We start from the raw sequence: 18,485 nt of genomic DNA on the forward strand, positions 1-18,485 counted from the left end.
TGACAGAAATCACCCCGTTTTTGTCACAAACCCTACTTTTTTTTGAGACAAATCTGCCATTTTTGTTGTAACCTCTTCATTTCTGACCGAAATTCCTCTTTTCTGACAGAAATTCCTCTTTTCTGACAGAAATCCCCATTTTCTGACTGAAATTCCCTTTTTTTTGCTGTAAACCGCCCCCTTTTTTTAACACAAATCCTTCTTTTTGATGGAAACTCTCATTTTTTTGACAGAAATCCCTTTTTTTTTCCCCCTTTTGTCGTAAACGCTTCTGATTTTGACGGAAATTCTCCGTTTTTTGACAGAAATTCCCCCTTTTTGACAGAAATTCCCCCATTTCTGACAGAAATTTTGCTTTTTTTGCCATAAACATTTATTTTTTCACAGAAATTCCTCTTTTTTTTTGACAGAAATCCCCTTTTTTTTGACAGAAATCCTTCATTTTGACAGACACCCCCATTTTCGGACCAAACCCCCTTTTTTTTGACCCCCGTTTCTCCTCTCCCGCAGGGGATGGCGGAAGAAGCCGAGCCCCGCGCCCCGCTGCCAGCGCAAGGGGGGGCCCCCCAACACCCTGAGGGGTCCCCCAACATCTTGGGGTCCTCCAAGGGGGCTCCTCCCAACCCTGAGGAGCCCCCCAGCATCTTGGGGTCCTCCAAGGGGGGTCCCCAAGACCCTGAGGGGCCCTCAGAGGGGGCTCCCCTCAACCCTGAGACGCCCCCCAACATTTTGGGGTCCTCCAAGGGGGCTTCTCCCAACCCTGAGGAGCCCCCCAACATCTTGGGGTCCTCCAAAGGGGCTTCTCCCAACCCTGAGGAGCCCCCCAACATCTTGGGGTCCTCCAAGGGGGGTCCCCAAGACCCTGAGGGGCCCTCAGAGGGGGCTCCCCTCAACCCTGAGGGGCCCCCCAACGTCTTGGAGGCCTTGAAGGGGGCCCCCCAAGACCCCGAGGGCCTCTCCCTTATCCCTGAGGAGCCCCCCAACATCTTGGGGTGCTCCAAGGGAGCCCCCCAAGTCCATGAGGAGCCCCTCAATATCTTGGGGTCCTCCAAGGGGGGTCCCCAAGTCCATGAAGGTCCCCCCAATACCTTGGGATCCTCGAAGGGGGGACCCCAAGACACCGAGGGGCCCTCAAAGGGGGCTCCCCTCAACCCTGAGGGTCCCCCCAACATCTTGGGGGGCTCTAAGGGGGGTCCCCAAGACCCTGAGAAGCCCTCAAAGGGGGCTCCCCTCAACCCTGAGGGGCTCCCCAACATCTTGGGGTGCTCTAAAGGGGGTCCCCAAGACCTTGAGAAGCCCTCAAAGGGGGCTCCCCTCAACCCTGAGGGGCCCCCCAACATCTTGGGGGCCCTGAAGGAGGTCCCCCAAGACCCTAAGGGGCCCCCCAACATCTTGAGGTCCTCCAAGGGAGCCCCCCAAGACCTTGAGGGGCCCTCCAATGTCTTGAGTTCCTCCAAGGGGTCACCCCAATACCCTGAGGGGCCCTCAAAGGGGGCTCCCCCCAAGCCTGAGGGGTTGGGGACCTTGAAGGGGGCTCCCCGAGACCCTGAGGGTCCCCCCAAGATATCGGGGTGCCCCCCCTTTCCCGAGTTGGGGTCCGTGCGAGCGGCGCTGGAGGCTGCGCTGCGCCGGGAGCCGGGGGAGCCGACGCCATCGGAGCTGCGGCCGCTTTTGGGGGTCCCCCTGCCCCCTCAAGCCAAGTGCCGGCATCTGGATGGGGCTCGGCTGCTGCGGGACAACCTCAGCCTGGTAAGGGGGGGGCACCCCCAAACCGGGGGGACCCCAAAATGGAGAATGGGGGGGGACGGGGGACCGAAATCGAGGGAGAAGGGCCTCAAACTGGGACGGGAGAGGTCCAAACTGGGGAAGGGGGGGCCCCAAATGGGGAAGGGGGACCCCAAATGGGAAAGGGGGACCCCAAATAGGGAAGGGGGACCCCTAAATGGGGAAGGGGGATCCTAATTGGGTAGGGGGGACCCCAAAATTAGTGCAGAACCCCAAGATTTAAGAGGGAGACCCCACAATTTGGGGCGGAATCGTGCGATTTGCGAGGGGGAACGCCGCGAATGGGGGCAGAACCCCAAGATTTAGGGGTTGGGGGGTCGGCGGGACCCCCCCTGAACCCCCTTTTTTCTACCCCCCTCCCTCTCAGGATTCGGGGGGCGCCGTGCGGGGTTTGGGGGGGCTGCGGACGGCGCTGAGCATCCTGGAGAAGTACGGGCGGAACCTTCTGCAGCCGCGGCCCCCCCGGCACTGGCGTGGGGTGCGCTTCGGGAACCCCGTTTTCCGCAGCACCGTCGGAGCCATCCAGGTACACCCCCTGAACCCCAAAATCCACCCTGAACCCCAAAACCAACACTGAGCCCCAAAACCAACCCCCAAACCCAACCCTTTGAGCCCCAAACCACCCCGAACCCCAAAACCAAACCCCAAACCAACCCCTTTGAGCCCCAAACCACCCCTGAACCCCAAAATCCACCCTGAACCCCAAAACCAACACTGAGCCCCAAAACCAACCCCCAAACCCACCCCTGGTGGCCCAAAACCCACCCCAAACCCACCCCTTTGAGCCCCAAACCACCCCTGAACCCCAAAACCCAACCCCAAACCAACCCCTTTGAGCCTCAAACCACCCCTGAACCCCAAAACCCACCCCCAAACCCACCCCTTTGAGCCCCAAACCACCCCTGAACCCCAAAACCCACCCCAAACCCACCCCTTTGAGCCCCAAACCACCCTGAACCCCAAAACCCAACCCCAAACCCACCCCTTTGAGCCCCAAACCACCCCTGAACCCCAAAACCCAACCCCAAACCCAACCCCTTTGAGCCTCAAACCACCCCTGAACCCCAAAACCCAACCCCAAACCCAACCCCTTGTACCCCAAAACCGCCTCCGAATCCCCAAAACCCGACCCCACCCCACCCTTTTGTGGCTAAACCCACCCCCTGTGCCCCCAAACTGCCCCCCTGCACCCCAAAACCAGCCCCGAACCACTTCTTGTGCCCCAGACCCACCCCCTGCACCCCAAAACCGCCCCCAAACCCACCCCGTGCACCCCAAAACCGCTCCTTTTCGCCCCGAAACCACTCACGAACCCCCAAACCAACCTCTTGTGCCCCGAAACCACTTGTGAACCCCCGGAAACCCACCCTTGTCCCCCCAAACCCACCCCCCGTGCCCCCGAACGGCCCCCCTGCACCCCCAAACCCCCCCCAGTTAACCCCTGGGTGCCCGCAGGGGGGCCGGCGGGTGTTGGGGCTCCTGGGTTACACGGAGCAGACGGGCGAGGGGCTGAGCTTCCCCCCGGATGTGGAGGCGCCCCACGGCCCCCGCGTGGCCTCCGTCACCGCTGACGTCCTCCTGCTGCGCGCCGAGATCGACCTCCTGCTGGCCGTGAGCACTGGGAGGCACTGGGAGGCACTGGGAGGGACTGGGAGGGGGAATGGGGGCACTGGGAGGGACTGGGAGGGGGAATGGGGGCACTGGGAGGGGTGTGGAGGGGGGAATGGGGGCGTTGGGAGGGGATTGGGGGGCACTGGAAGGGACTGTGTGGCATTAGGAATGATTTGGGGGTTACTGGTCCAAACTGGGAGGGACTGGGAAGCTCTGATGGTGTTGTCCCCCCCCTTTCCTCTCCAGAACCAGCACCCGAACCCCCATTTCTTTACCGACCTGCTGGAGCAGCGGGCCGAGGTGAGGCACTGGGGGGAACTGGGAGGCACTGGGAGGGACTGGGAGGGGGGCTCGGTGTGCCCTTGGGGCGGTTACTGGTTTATACTGGTGCGAACTGGGCTGCTCTCCCCCTTAGGAGCCGCTGGGAGCCGACGCTGGCCTGGCAGGTAGGGGCGGGGCTTAGACCAGGTGGGCGGGGCTTAGACCCGATAGGCGTGGCTTAGGCACAACGGGCGGTTAGAGCAGGTGGGCGTGGCTTAGACACGATGGGCGGAGACTAGAGCTTGTGGGCGTGGCTTAGCGTCAATGGGTGGGTCTGTATGGGGCTGAGGGGGATCTCTGTGGGGTCTCTATGGGGCAGGAGGGGCGTCTCTATGGGGCTGTGGGGCAGGAGGAGTGTCTCTATGGGGCTGTGGGGTCTCTATGGGGCAGCAGAGGGGTTTCTATGGGGCTGTGGGGTCTCTGTGGGGCAGAGGAGTCTCTATGGGGCTGTGGGGTCTCTATGGGGCAGCAGAGGGGTCTCTATGGGGCTGTGGGGTCTCTATGGGGCAGCAGAGGGGTCCCTATGGGGGTTGGTTCTCTATGGGTCTGACCTCCTTCCCTTCTGCCCCACAGGCTCTGCCCCACAGCGCCCGCCCAGCCCCACACGTGGAGACCCCAGGTAACCTAGAACCGCCCCATAGTGCCTGCCCCATAGCGCCTGCCCCATAGCGCCGCCAATCCCCCTTTTTCTTTTCACCCTCTACAGCTCTTTGCCCTCCAAATGGCCCTTTGGGACCCGCCAGCCCCCCCCCGGCGCTATGGGGCAGCCCCCCGGCTCTATGGGGCAGCCCCCCAGCGCTATGGGGCAGCCCCCCGGCGCTATGGGGCAGCCCCCCAGCAGCAGCGGCTGGGCCTGCGCCTCCTGCACTTTCCTGAACCCCGGCCCCAGCGTCCTCTGTGGGGTCTGTGAACGCCCCCGCCTGGCTCGGAGACCCCCGCCTGCCCCACAGGTTATGGGGCAGAGGATGTGGGGCAGGGGAAAGGCGGGGGGGGAGCAGAAAGAGGAGGAGGAGCCAAAATGGGGCGGAACCAAAGTGTAGGGGTGGGAGGAAGGGATTAGAGGGGACACCGAGGCAAATGGGGGGGCAGAGAATGAGGTTGCACCGAGGCTAGGGGAGGGGTGGGAGGGGCTATAAGGGAGGGGGCGTGGCCCGAGGGGGTCCCCAATGTCCCCCTCTGTCCCCCCTCTCCAGGGCTGGTCCTGCCCCCATTGCACTTTCTGGAACGAAGGGCCCGGGCCGGTCTGTGCCATCTGCCACCGCCCCCAGGACGAGGCCCCGCCGAGCCCCACACCCTGCCCCACACCCTGCCCCACACCCTGCCCCACAGCCGGCCCCACAGCCTGCCCCACAGCCGGCCCCACAGCCGGCCCCGAGCGCCACACCGAGAGTGACGCCGAGAGGCGGCGGCAGCAGCGCCTGCGGGAGGACGGCAGCCGCCTCGTCGCCATCGTCAGGGTGAGGGGGGGGATCTGTGGGGCTGAGGGGTCTCTATGGGGCTGAGTGGGGTCTCTAGAGGGGTCTCTGTGGGGCTGAGGGGTCTCTATGGGGCTGAGTGGGGTCTCTGGAGGGGTCCCTGTGGGGCTGAGGGGTCTCTATGGGGCTGAGTAGGGTCTTTGGGGGCATCTTGGGGGACCTCTGTGGGGCAGAGAGCTCGCTATGGGGCTGAGTGGCGGCTTTCTATGGGTTCTGGGGGTCCCGCTATGGGTCTCTGTGGGGCTGGGGGGGGTCTCTATGGGGCTGCTATGGGTCTCTGTGGGGCTGGGGGGCACCAGGGGGGTCTCTATGGGGCTGGGTTCCCGCTATGGGTCAGGGTCTCGGTCTGGGGCCGCTATGGGTCGCGCTATGGGGCAGGGCCTGCGCCGTGGGTCACGCCGTGGGTCTGTCTGCAGGCGGCGGAGGCGCAGGCGGTGCCGGCCGAGGCGGTGTGGGTCGCCGTGGGGCAGTCGGAGGCCCCGCCATGGGTCGCCGTGGGGCAGGCGCGAGCGGCGCTGGGACCGGCGTTGGCGGCTCTGCTGGAACAAACTGGGCCGAACTGGGAGGAACTGGGACCGCTGTCCCTGCGCGAGGCCGCCAGGGCCTGGATCCGCGCCCACGGCAACCCCCGCAGGGCCTTACTGGGAGCACTGGGAGCCAGGAGGAAGCAGGTGAGGGGCACTGGGAGCACTGGGAGGGACTGGGAGGGGGAATGGGGGCACTGGGAGGGACTGGGAGGGGGACTGGGGGAACTGGGAGGGACTGGGAGGGAGAATGGGGGAACTGGGAGGGACTGGGAGGGGGGATGGGGGCACTGGGAGGGACTGGGAGGGGGGATGGGGGCACTGGGAGGGACTGGGAGGGGGAATGGGGGCACTGGGAGGGAACTGGGAGGGACTGGGAGGTCTGTACTGGTGTGGCTGTGCTCTGTATTGGTTCTGACTGGTCTGTACTGGTTATAATCAGCGTGTACTGGTCTGTAGTGGTTCTAACTGGTCCATACTGGTTCTCACTGGTCCATACTGGTCCATACTGGTGCAGCCACAGTCCCTGGCAGTTAGAAAGTGGGAAACAGAAGGCGCTGTACTGGTCTGTACTGGTGTGAGCGCGGCCCGTCGTGGTTCTCGCTGCCGTGCGTGGGTCTGTACTGGTTCTAACTGGTCCGTACTGGTTCTAACTGGTCCGTCCTGGTCCGTCCTGGCAGGTGCGGGCGCTGTCGGCGCTGGGGCTGTGGGGGCGGGGGGCGGCGCTGGCGCTGTTCCAGAACGGGGGCGACGTGTGGGGCGCAGCCGCCGACCTCCAGCGCCGCCCCCTGCGGGCCCTGCAGAGACAGCTGTGGCGCCACGAGCCCCCCCTCGACTTCGACTGCCCCGACCCACAGGTGCGGGGGGCACTGGGAGCACTGGGAGCCACTGGGAGCCACTGGGAGCCGCTGGGAGGGGCTGGGAGGGGACTGGGAGGGGACTGGGAGGGGACTGGGGGGGACTGGGAGGGGGAATGGGGGCACTGGGAGGGACTGGTCCCTAACTGGTCTTACTGGTTTCTGACTGGTGTTACTGTAACTGGTGTTATTGGTCCCTAACTGGTCCTTCAGGGGTTTTACTGGTCTCTAACTGGTGTCTGACTGGTGTTACTGGTCTCTAACTGGTGTCTAACTGGTGTTACTGGTCTCTAACTGGTGTCTGACTGGTGTTACTGGTGTCTGACTGGTGTTACTGGTGTCTAACTGGTGTTACTGGTCTCTAACTGGTGTCTGACTGGTGTTACTGGTCTCTAACTGGTGTCTAACTGGTGTTACTGGTCTCTAACTGGTGTCTGACTGGTGTTACTGGTCTCTAACTGGTGTCTAACTGGTGTTACTGGTGTCTAACTGGTGTTACTGGTCTCTAACTGGTGTCTGACTGGTGTTACTGGTGTCTGACTGGTGTTACTGGTCTGCAACTGGTCTCTAATTGGTGTTACTGGTCTCTAACTGGTGTTACTGGTGTCTAACTGGTGTCTAACTGGTGTCTGACTGGTGTTACTGGTCTCTAACTGGTGTTACTGGTCTCTAACTGGTGTCTGACTGGTGTTACTGGTGTCTGACTGGTGTTACTGGTCTGCAACTGGTCTCTAATTGGTGTTACTGGTCTCTAACTGGTGTTACTGGTGTCTAACTGGTCTCTAACTGGTGTCTGACTGGTGTTACTGGTCTCTAACTGGTGTCTGACTGGTGTTACTGGTCTCTAACTGGTGTCTAACTGGTGTTACTGGTGTCTAACTGGTGTTACTGGTCTCTAACTGGTGTTACTGGTGTCTAACTGGTGTCTGACTGGTGTTACTGGTGTCTGACTGGTGTTACTGGTCTGCAACTGGTCTCTAATTGGTGTTACTGGTCTCTAACTGGTGTTACTGGTGTCTAACTGGTGTTACTGGTGCCTAACTGGTGTCTGACTGGTGTTACTGGTGTCTGACTGGTGTTACTGGTCTCTAACTGGTGTCTGACTGGTGTTACTGGTCTCTAACTGGTGTCTAACTGGTGTTACTGGTCTCTAACTGGTGTTACTGGTCTCTAACTGGTGTTACTGGTGTCTAACTGGTGTCGGACTGGTGTTACTGGTGTCTGACTGGTGTTACTGGTCTGCAACTGGTCTCTAACTGGTGTTACTGGTCTCTAACTGGTGTTACTGGTGCCTAACTGGTCTCTAACTGGTGTTACTGGTCTCTAACTGGTGTTACTGGTCTCTAACTGGCGTCTAACTGGTGTCTAACTGGTGTTACTGGTCTCTAACTGGTGTCTAACTGGTGTTACTGGTCTCTAACTGGTGTTACTGGTCTCTAACTGGTCTCTAACTGGTGTCTAACTGGTGTTACTGGTCTCTAACTGGTGTCTAACTGGTGTTACTGGTCTCTAACTGGCATTTAATTGGTGTTACTGGTCTCTAACTGGTCTCTAACTGGTGTCTAACTGGTGTTACTGGTCTCTAACTGGTGTCTGACTGGTGTTACTGGTCTCTAACTGGTCTCTAACTGGTGTTACTGGTGTCTAACTGGTGCTTCAGTGGTTTTACTGGTCTTTAACTGGTGTCTAAGTGGTGTTGCTGGTCCCTAACTGGTCTTTAACTGCATTATGGGGCTCTATGGGGGCTCTATGGGGCGTTATGGGGCTCTATGGGGGCGTTACGGGGCATTATGAGGGCGTTACGGGGCTCTATGGGGTCGTTACTGGTCCGTACCGGTCCCTAACCGGTCCGTACTGGTCTATACTGGTCAGGCGCTGTGCCGGCGGGCGCTGGCGGCGTTGGGCGCCCGCAGTTGGGGTCGTGCGGAGCTGCTGTGGGCGTTGGGGCGCGAGTTGGGCCTCGGCCGCGCCCACGGAGCGGAGCTGCGCGACCTCCTCGACGCCGTCAGCGCCTGCACCGACCCCGCGGCGCTGCGGCCCTCGTGCGCCGTCTGCGGGGAGAGGAGAGCGCGGGCACGGGTACGGGGGGGGAACTGGGGGGCACTGGGAGCCACTGGGGGGGGAATGGGGGCCACTGGGGGGGGAATGGGCGGCACTGGGGGGGAATGGGGGGGACTGGGGGGCACTGGGAGCCACTGGGGGGGACTGGGGGGGAATGGGAGAGGGAATGGGGGGGAATGGAGGGGGAATGGGGGGACTGGGGGGGGAATGGGGGGGACTGGGAGCCACTGGGGGGGACTGGGAGGGACTGGGAGGGGAATGGGGGGGACTGGGAGGGACTGGGGGGGACTGGGAGGGGACTGGGGGGGACTGGGAGCCACTGGGAGGAACTGGGAGCGACTGGGGGGGACTGGGAGGGAATGGAGGGGACTGGGAGCCACGGGGGGGGACTGGGAGGGACTGGGAGGGGGAATGGGGGGGACTGGGAGGGGGAATGGGGGGGACTGGGGGGCACTGGGAGGGACTGGGGGGGAATGGAGGGACTGGGAGCAACTGGGAGGACACTGGGGGGCACTGGGAGGGGAACTGGGAGCAGAATGGGAGGGGGAATGGGGGTAATTGGGAGGGACTGGGAGGGAGAAAGGGGGACTGGGAGGGACTGGGAGGGGAAATGGGGGCACTGGGAGGGACTGGGAGCAACGGGGAGGGACCCTGCTGCTACTGGTGTGTCACTGGTGCTACTGGGAGGGTCCCTGGTGCCACTGGTGGGTCCCTGGTGCTACTGGTGATGGTCCCTGGTGTTACTGGTCGGTCACTGGTGTTACTGGTAATGGTCACTGGTGCTACTGGTGTGTCACTGGTGCCACTGGTGATGGTCACTGGTGTTACTGGTCGGTCACTGGCAGATGCTGGGGCTGCTGTGGTGCGAGTGTGCGCTGTGCCCCGAGTGCTTCCGGGGGCACTTCACGGTGGCGGTGCGCGAGCGCCCCGTGCGCTGCCTCTCGTGCCCCGCGTGCGCCCGCCCCGACCTCAGCGCCCCCGCGCAGCGCTGCGCATACCTTGCCGCCCTCGACGTGCAGGTGACGCGCCGACGCCTCGCACGGGGACACGGGGGCTTTGCACAGGGAGTTGGGGGCTTTGCACGGGGATTTGGGGGCTTCGCATGAGGATTTGGGGGCTTCGCACGGGGATCTGGGGGCTTTGCATGGGGAGTTTGGGGCCTCACACAGCGATACGGGGGCTTTGCACGAGGATTTGGGGGTCTCGCACGAGGATTTGGGGGCTTCACACGGGGAGTTGGGGGCTTTGCACAGGGATTTAGGGCTTCGCACAGGGATTTGGGGGCCTCGTGTGGGGATTTGGGGGTCTCGCACGAGGATTTGGGGGCTTTGCACGGGGATACAGGGGCTTCGCACGGGGATTTGGGGCCTTGCACGGGGATACAGTGGCTTTGCACGAGGATTTGGGGGCTTTGCACAGGGATTTAGGGCTTTGCACGGGGAGTTGGGGGTTTTGCACGGGGATTTAGGGCTTCACACGGGGATCTGGGGCCTTTGCACGAGGATTTGGGGGCCTCGCATGGAGATCTGGGGGTCTCACACGGGGATTTGGGGGCTTTGCACGAGGATTTAGGGCTTCACACAGGGATCTGGGGTCTCACACGGGGATTTGAGGGCTTCGCATGAGGATTTGGGGCCTTGCACGGGGATTTGGGGGCTTTGCACGGGGATTTGGGGGTCTCACACGGGGATTTGGGGCTTCACATGGGGATTTGGGGGCCTCGTGTGGGGATTTGGGGGCCTCGTGTGGGGATTTGGGGGCTTTGCACGAGGATTTTGGGCCTCTCATGGTGGGATGAGGCCTCGCACGAGGGCCTCGTGACCCCTAAATGCTCGCACGAGGCCCAGCGCCCCCTTCCCCTGAGGGGATCTGTGGGGTTTGGGGGGGATCTGTGGGGCAGAGGGGCTCTGCGGGGTGTGGGGCTGCCCCATAGCTGCCCCCCAAGTGCCTCCAACCCCCACGTACATGGGGTTTGGCGGAGGATCTATGGGGTTTGGGGGGGATCTATGGGGTTTGGGGGGGATTTATGGGGTTTGGGGGGTATCTGTGGGGCAGAGGGCACTGCTGTGGGGCAGAGGGGCTCTGCGGGGTGTGGGGCTGCCCCATAGCTGCCCCCCGGCTGCCCCCCAGCTCCGGCAGCACCTGGATCCGGACACGTACCAGCTCTTCACCCAGAAGGTGACGGAGCTCGAGCTGCTGCAGGACCCCCAGTTCCTCTGGTGCCCCCAGGTAGGGCCGCTGTGGGGCGCTATGGGGCAGCCGTGGGGCGCTATGGGTCCCAATGGGTCCCTATGGGGTCTCTATTGGTCTTTATGGGTCTCTATGGGGTCTCTGTGGGTCCCTATGGGGTCTCTATGGGGTCTCTATGGGGTCTCTGTGGGTCTCTGTGGGTCTCTATGGGGTCTCTATGGGTCCCTATGGGTCTCTATGGGGTCTCTATGGGTCATTATGGGTCTCTGTGGGGTCCCTATGGGTCCCTATGGGGTCTCTATGGGGTCTCTATGGGTCTCTATGGGGTCCCTATGGGTCTCTATGGGTCATTATGGGTCTCTGTGGGGTCTCTATGGGTCCCTATGGGGTCTCTATGGGGTCTCTATGGGTCTCTATGGGGTCTCTATGGGATCTCTATGGGTCCCTATGGGTCTCTATGGGTCATTATGGGTCTCTGTGGGGTCTCTATGGGGTCTCTGTGGGGTCTCTGTGGGTCTCTATGAGGCTCTATGGGGTCCCTATGGGGTCCCTATGGGTCTCTATGGGGTCCCTATGGGTCTCTATGGGGTCTCTATGGGTCTCTATGGGGTCTCTATGGGTCTCTATGGGTCTCTATGGGGTCCCTATGGGTCTCTATGTGTCCCTATAGCTTCTATGGCTCATTATGGGTCTCTATGGGTCTCTATGGGCCCCTGTGGGTCAATCTATGGGTCATTATGGGTCCCTGTGGGTCCCTGTGGGTCCCTATGGGTCCCCGTGGGTCAATCTATGGGTCATTATGTGTCCCTGTGGGTCCCTATGGGCCCCCGTGCGTCAATCTATGGGTCGCTGTGGGTCACTATGGGTCACTTATGGGTCCCTTATGGGTTTGTTCCCCCCGCAGTGCTCGTTTGGGTTCATCTTCGAGGGGGAGCGCGGTCCGGCGCAGTGTCCCCAATGCCACCGGCGCTGCTGTCCCCGCTGCCGCCAGCCCGTGCGTGGGGCGCTGGGGGGCGCTATGGGGTCACTATGGGTCTTTGCGGGTCGTTGTGTGTCACTTGGGGGTCACTTAAGGGTTTCTTTGGGTCACTGTGGGTCACTTATGTGTCACTGTGGATCTCTGTGGGTCGTTGTGGGTCACTTATGGGTCACTGTGGGTCGTTGTGGGTCACTTATGGGTCACTATGGGTCTCTGTGGGTCGTTGTGGGTCACTATGGGTCTCTGTGGGTCGTTGTGGGTCACTTATGGGTCACTATGGGTCGTTATGGGTCATTGTGGGTCACTTATGGGTCACTATGGGTCTCTGTGGGTCATTGTGGGTCACTTATGGGTCACTGTGGGTCACTTGTGGGTCACTATGGGTCTCTGTGGGTCGTTGTGGGTCACTTATGGGTCACTATGGGTCTCTGTGGGTCGTTGTGGGTCACTATGGGTCTCTGGGTCGTTGTGGGTCACTTATGGGTCACTATGGGTCGTTATGGGTCATTGTGGGTCACTTATGGGTCACTATGGGTCTCTGTGGGTCGTTGTGGGTCACTTATGGGTCACTGTGGGTCGTTGTGGGTTACTTATGGGTCACTATGGGTCTCTGTGGGTCACTTATGGGTCACTTATGGGTCGCAGTGGGACCCCGCGCACGCGTCGCTCTCGTGCTCCGAGTTCCAGGCGTGGCTCAGCGCCCGCGACCCCCAAGTGCGCGCCGTGGGGCTGGCGGCCTTCCTGCAGGAGCAGCGCCTCAGTACGTGACCCACGGCTGCCCCATAGCGCCCCACAGCCACCCCATAGCCACCGCACCTCTGCCCCATAGCGCCCCACAGCCACCCCATATCCGCCCCACGGCTGCCCCTTAGTGTCCCCGATATTCACCCTATGGCTGCCCCATAGTGTCCCCCATATTCACCCCATGGCTGCCCCATAGCTGCCCCACAGCCACCCCATATTCACCCCACGGCTGCCCCATAGCATCCCCCATATTCACCCCACATCCCCCCCATACTCACCCCATAGTTTGCCCCACATCCCCCCCCCCATCCCCCCCCGTGCTGACCCCCGGCTGCCCCACAGCGTGCCCCCCATCTCCCCCCCGTGCTGACCCCCGGCTGCCCCACAGCGTGCCCCCCATCTCCCCCCCGTGCTGATCCCCGGCTGCCCCACAGCGTGCCCCCGATCTCCCCCCCGTGCTGACCCCCGGCTGCCCCACAGCGTGCCCCCCATCTCCCCCCCGTGCTGACCCCCGGCTGCCCCACAGCGTGCCCCCCATCTCCCCCCCGTGCTGACCCCCGGCTGCCCCACAGCGTGCCCCCGGTGCGGGCTGCCGCTGGCGCTGGCGCGGGGCGGATGTCTGCACTGCCTCTGCCCCCACTGCCAACACCACTTCTGCAGCGCCTGCGCGGGGCCCTTCTACCCCAAAGACGTGAGTTGGGGGGCGGCCGTGGGGCTCTGTGGGGCTCTATGGGCCTCTATGGGGTCTCTATGGGTGCTCTATGGGGTCTCTATGGGTCTCTATGGGTCTCTATGGGGTCTCTATGGGGTCTCTATGGGTCTCTGTGGGGTCTCTATGGGGTCTCTATGTGCTCTGTGGGTCTCTGTGGGTTTCTATGGGCTCTCTATGGTCCCTATGGGGTTCCTATGGGTTCCTATGGGGTCTCTATGGGTCTCTATGGGGTCCCTATGGGTTCCTATGGGGTCTCTATGGGTCTCTATGGGGTCTCTGTGGGTCTCTATGGGTCTCTGTGGGGTCTCTATGGGTCTCTATGGGTTTCTGTGGGTCTCTATGGGTCTCTATGGGTCGCTATGGGGTCTCTGTGGGTCCCTATGGGGTCTCTATGGGTCTCTATGGGGTCTCTGTGGGTCTCTATGGGATCTCTGTGGGTCTCTATGGGTCTCTGTGGGGTCTCTGTGGGTCTCTGTGGGTCTCTGTGGGTCTCTATGGGGTCTCTATGGGGTCTCTGTGGGTCTCTATGGGGCTCTGTGGGTCCCTATGGTTCCCTATGGGTCTCTGTGGGTCCCTATGGGTCTCTATGGGGTCTCTATGGGGTTTCTATGGGCTCTATGGGGTCTCTATGGGGTTTCTATGGGCTCTATGGGGTCCCTATGTGCTCTGTGGGTCCCTATGGTTCCCTATGGGCTCTATGGGTCCCTGTGGGTCCCTATGCGCTCTCTGGGGTGCCGTGGCTGACGCCATAGGTCGCTGCCCCCCAAGTGCTGCCCCGATGATCGCTGCCCCCTCCGTGGGTCCCTCCATGGCCACCACCCACGGCGCTGCCTCTTCTACCTTCGCGACTGGGACCCGGCCCGGCTGCAGCGCCTCCTGGCGGTACGGGGGCGCTGTGGGGCGCTGTGGGGTGCTATGGGGCTGTATGGGGCAGTACAGGGCTCTATGGGCCACGGAGGAGAGTGGGAAGGATGAATGGGATCCAACCGGGGCTGCAGCGGCTCCTTGTGCTATGGGGCGCTATGGGGCTCTATGGGTCTCTGTGGGTCTCTATGGGTCCCTATGGGTCGCTGTGGGTCCCTATGGGTCGCTTATAGGTAACTGTGGGTCCCTGTGAGTCACTTATGGGTCCCTATGAGTCTCCATGAGGTGCTGTGGTTCCCTATGGATCATTTGGAGGTCACTTATGGGTCTCTATGGGTCCCTGTGGGTCACTTATGGGTCTCTATGGGTCACTTATGGGTCTCTATGGGTCCCTGTGTGTCACTTATGGGTCTCTATGGGTCACTTATGGGTCTCTATGGGTCCCTGTGTGTCACTTATGGGTCTCTATGGGTCACTTATGGGTCTCTATGGATCCCTGTATGTCACTTATGGGTCTCTATGGGTCCCTGTGTGTCACTTATGGGTCTCTATGGGTCACTTATGGGTCTCTATGGGTCCCTGTATGTCACTTATGGGTCTCTATGGGTCCCTGTGTGTCACTTATGGGTCTCTCTGGGTCACTTATGGGTCTCTATGGGTCCCTGTGTGTCACTTATGGGTCCCTATGGGTCCCTGTGGGTCACTTTTGGGTTTCTATGAGGTGCTGTGGTTCCCTATGGATTACTTGGGGGTCACTTATGGGTCTCTATTGGTTTCTATGGGTCGCTGTGCGTCACTTATGGTCTCTATGGGTCGCTGTGGGTCACTTATGGGTCTCTATGGGTCACTTATGGGTCTCTATGGGTCGCAGGACGCCAACGTCCCCTTCGAGACGGAGCCCCCCCCCGGTTTCTCGGCCGCTCCCGGAGGTCGGTGTTCCTCCACCCCCCCCCCCAACCCCCTTTTCTCCCTCCTCCCGCTGCGCCCCCCAAGTGTGGGGCAGCCGTGGGGCAGCGCTGGGCCCTCTCTGCAGGGGGCTGTGGGCTCGTGGAGCAGAAGGAGGCGCCGGAGGGGCTGCGGGATGAGCCCTGCGGGCGCCCCACCGAGGAGGGCCACGGCGGCCTCTGCCGGTAGGGGGCGCCGTGGGGCGCGACACTGGGGGGCACCGGGAGACACTTAGGGGTCACTATGGGGCACTAAGGGACATGGGGGGTCTCTACGGGGCACTTATGGGTCACTGGAAGCCACTTGTGGGGCACTGGGAGTCTCTGTGGGTCACTAAGAGGCACTTGGGGGTTACTAAAGGGCACTTATGGGTCACTGGAAGCCACTTATGGGGCACTGGGAGTCTCTGTGGGTCACTCAGGGTCACTTGTGGGGCACTGGGAGTCTCTGTGGGTCACTCAGGGTCACTTGTGGGGCACTAAGGGGCACTTGGGGGTCCCTATGGGTCACTTATGGGTCTCTGTGTCCTCTTTATGGGTCACTATGGGTCCCTATGGGCTCTATGGGTCACTTATGGGTCACTTGTGGGTCTCTGTGTCCCCTTTATGGGTCGCTATGGGTCTCTATGGGTCACTTATGGGTCTCTGTGTCCCCTGTATGGGTCCCTATGGGTCTCTATGGGTCACTTATGGGTTCCTTTGTGTCTCTTAAGGGTCGTTATGGGTCCCTATGGGTCTCTATGGGTCACTTGTGGGTCACTCTGGGTCACTTGTGGGTCTCTGTGTCCCCTTTATGGGTCACTATGGGTCCCTGGGGGCTCTCTGGGTCACTTGTGGGTCACTTATGGGTTCCTTTGTGTCCCTTATAGGTCGCTATGGGTCTCTATGGGCTCTATGGGTCACTTGTGGGTCACTTAGAGTCTCTGTGTCCCCTTTATGGGTCGCTATGGGTCCCTATGGTCACTTATGGGTCATTTATGGGTCTCTATGGATCACTTATGGGTCTCTGTGTCCCCTTCATGGGTCCCTATGGGTCACGTATGGGTCCCTATGGGTTCCTTTGGTTCATTCTGGGTCCCTATTGGTCACTTAGGGGTCGCTATGGCTCTCTGGGTCACTTGTGGGTCACTTATGGGTCTCTGTGTCCCCTTTATGGGTCGCTATGTGTCCCTATGTGTCTCTATGGGTTGCTATGGGTCACTTATGGGTCTGTGCCCCACAGACGGCACTACACGGAGTACCTGGTGGGTGTCTGTGTCCCCTCTATGGGTCCCTATGGGCTCTCTGTGTCCCCTTTATGGATCTCTATGTGTCCCTATGGGTCGCTATGGGTCACTTATGGGTCGCTATGGGTCTGCGCCCCACAGGCGGCACTACACGGAGTACCTGGTGGGTGTCTGTGTCCCCTCTATGGGTCCCTATGGGCTCTCTGTGTCCCCTTTATGGATCTCTATGGTCCCTATGGGCTCTCTGTGTCCCCTTTATGGATCTCTATGGGTCCCTATGGGTCTCTGTGTGTCCCTATGGGTCGCTGTGGGTCACTTATGGGTCGCTATGGGTCCGCGCCCCACAGGCGGCACTACACGGAGTACCTGGTGGCTCTCTGTGTCCCCTCTATGGGTCCCTATGGGCTCTCTGTGTCCCCTTTATGGATCTCTATGGGTCCCTATGGGTCTCTATGTGTCCCCTATGGGTCTCTGTGTGTCCCTATGGGTCGCTGTGGGTCACTTATGGGTCGCTATGGGTCCGCGCCCCACAGGCGGCACTACACGGAGTACCTGGTGGGGTTGGTGGGCGCCCACGCGCTGGACCCGCGGGAGCTGTACGACGCGGCCGAGCTGGAGGCGGCCGTCGAGCGCCTCGTGCCGGGGGGGCGCCCCCCACGCCTGCCCCACGAGAGCCCCCACGACTACGCCCGGCGCCTGCGACGCCTCCTGCCCCCCGACCCGCCGTGAGCACCCGGGGGGCGCGCTATGGGGCGCTGGGGGGCACTAACGGGGCACTATGGGCTACTCTGCATCCCTTTGGGTCAATTATGGGTCCCTATGGGTCATTTAGGGGTCACTTAGGGGTCCCTATAGGTCTCTGTGGGTCACTTAGGGGTCCCTATGGGTCACTTATGGGTCACTTAGGAGTCCCTGTGGGTCTCTATGGGTCACTAATGGGCCCCTATGGGTTACTCTGCATCCCTTTGGGTCAATTATGGCTCCCTAGGGGTCACTTAGGGGTTACTTATGGGTCCCTATGGGTCTCTGTGGGTCCCTATGGGTCACTTGGGAGTCCCTGTGGGTCACTTATGGGTCTCTATGGGTCGCTTATGGGTCCCTATGGGTGTCTATGGGTCCCTGTGGGTCTCTATGGGTCACTAATGGGCCCCTATGGATTACTCTGCATCCCTTTGGGTCAATTATGGCTCCCTATGGGTCACTTATAGGTCCCTATGGGTCTCTATGGGTCCCTATGGGCCCCTATGGGTCACTTAGGGGTCCCTATGGGTCTCTATGGGTCAATTATGGGTCCCTATGGGCCACTTAGGGGTTACTTATGGGTCCCTATGGGTCTCTGTGGGTCACTTAGGGGTCTCTATGGGTCACTTAGGGGTCCCTATGGGTCCCTTAGGGGTCCTTGTGGGGCTGTATGGGTCACTAATGGGCCCCTATGGGTTACTCTGCATCCCTTTGGGTCACTTATGGGTCTCTATGGGTCTCTGTGGGTCACTTAGGGGTCACTTAGGAGTCCCTATGGGTCTCTGTGGATCACTTATGGGTCCCTATGGGTCACATAGGAGTTCCTCTGGCTCCTTTTGGGTCACTTATGGGCCCCTATGGGTCACTTATGGGTCCCTGTGGGTCACTTAAGGGTTCCTTTGGTTCATTCTGGGTCCCTATTGGTCACTTAGGAGTCCCTGTGGGTCACTTATGGGTCCCCGTGGGTCACTTAGGGGTCCCCATATGTCTCTGGGGGTCCCTTATGAGTCCCTTTGGGTCACTTATGGGTCCCCGTGTGTCCCTGTGGGTCACTTATGGGTCCCCGTGGGTCACTTGTGGGTCACTTATGGGTCCCCGTGGGTCACTTGTGGGTCAGGCCGCCATCGGACTCGAGACACTGACGGCATCGGGCTCCACTCCGGCCCTCCGACTCCTCGTGCGAAGCGCTGCGAGGCCACGCCTCCTTTTCCATATAAGGAAGCGTTGGCCACGCCCATATCACCATATAAGGAAATCGTGGCCTCGCGCCCCTTTAACAATAAAGGCGTGACTGAAGATCCGTGTCTGTGTGGGCGGGGCTTCACTCCATTGAACTCAATGGGGGCGGGGGGGGGGCGTTAAGACGGGAACCGCGGGCTTTAGGACCCGGGGGAGCCCTTGGGCGAAAGGGGGGGGGGCGTGGCGGCTTAAGGACCCGGGGGGGGGGGGGG

General features: G+C 61.1%; 1 protein-coding gene across 1 annotated transcript; it reads left to right on the forward strand.

Annotated features, from left to right (window-relative positions):
* Window positions 1-888: 888 nt before the first annotated feature.
* LOC128850135 (E3 ubiquitin-protein ligase RNF31-like) lies at window positions 889-18,396 on the forward strand (the record flags this gene model as incomplete). Its single annotated transcript, XM_054053112.1, has 20 exons — window positions 889-1,749; window positions 2,153-2,311; window positions 3,241-3,396; window positions 3,643-3,696; window positions 3,812-3,842; window positions 4,291-4,336; window positions 4,424-4,667; window positions 4,911-5,174; window positions 5,609-5,863; window positions 6,397-6,573; window positions 8,446-8,652; window positions 9,480-9,653; window positions 10,765-10,863; window positions 11,729-11,818; window positions 12,449-12,563; window positions 13,120-13,238; window positions 14,028-14,141; window positions 15,157-15,253; window positions 16,827-17,018; window positions 18,152-18,396. Coding segments are annotated over 20 exons (3,699 nt in total), but the record flags the coding sequence as incomplete, so codon positions are not given.
* Window positions 18,397-18,485: the final 89 nt, after the last annotated feature.

This window comes from Cuculus canorus, chromosome 39 (assembly GCF_017976375.1).
Source record: "Cuculus canorus isolate bCucCan1 chromosome 39, bCucCan1.pri, whole genome shotgun sequence".
Taxonomy (NCBI): domain Eukaryota; kingdom Metazoa; phylum Chordata; class Aves; order Cuculiformes; family Cuculidae; genus Cuculus; species Cuculus canorus.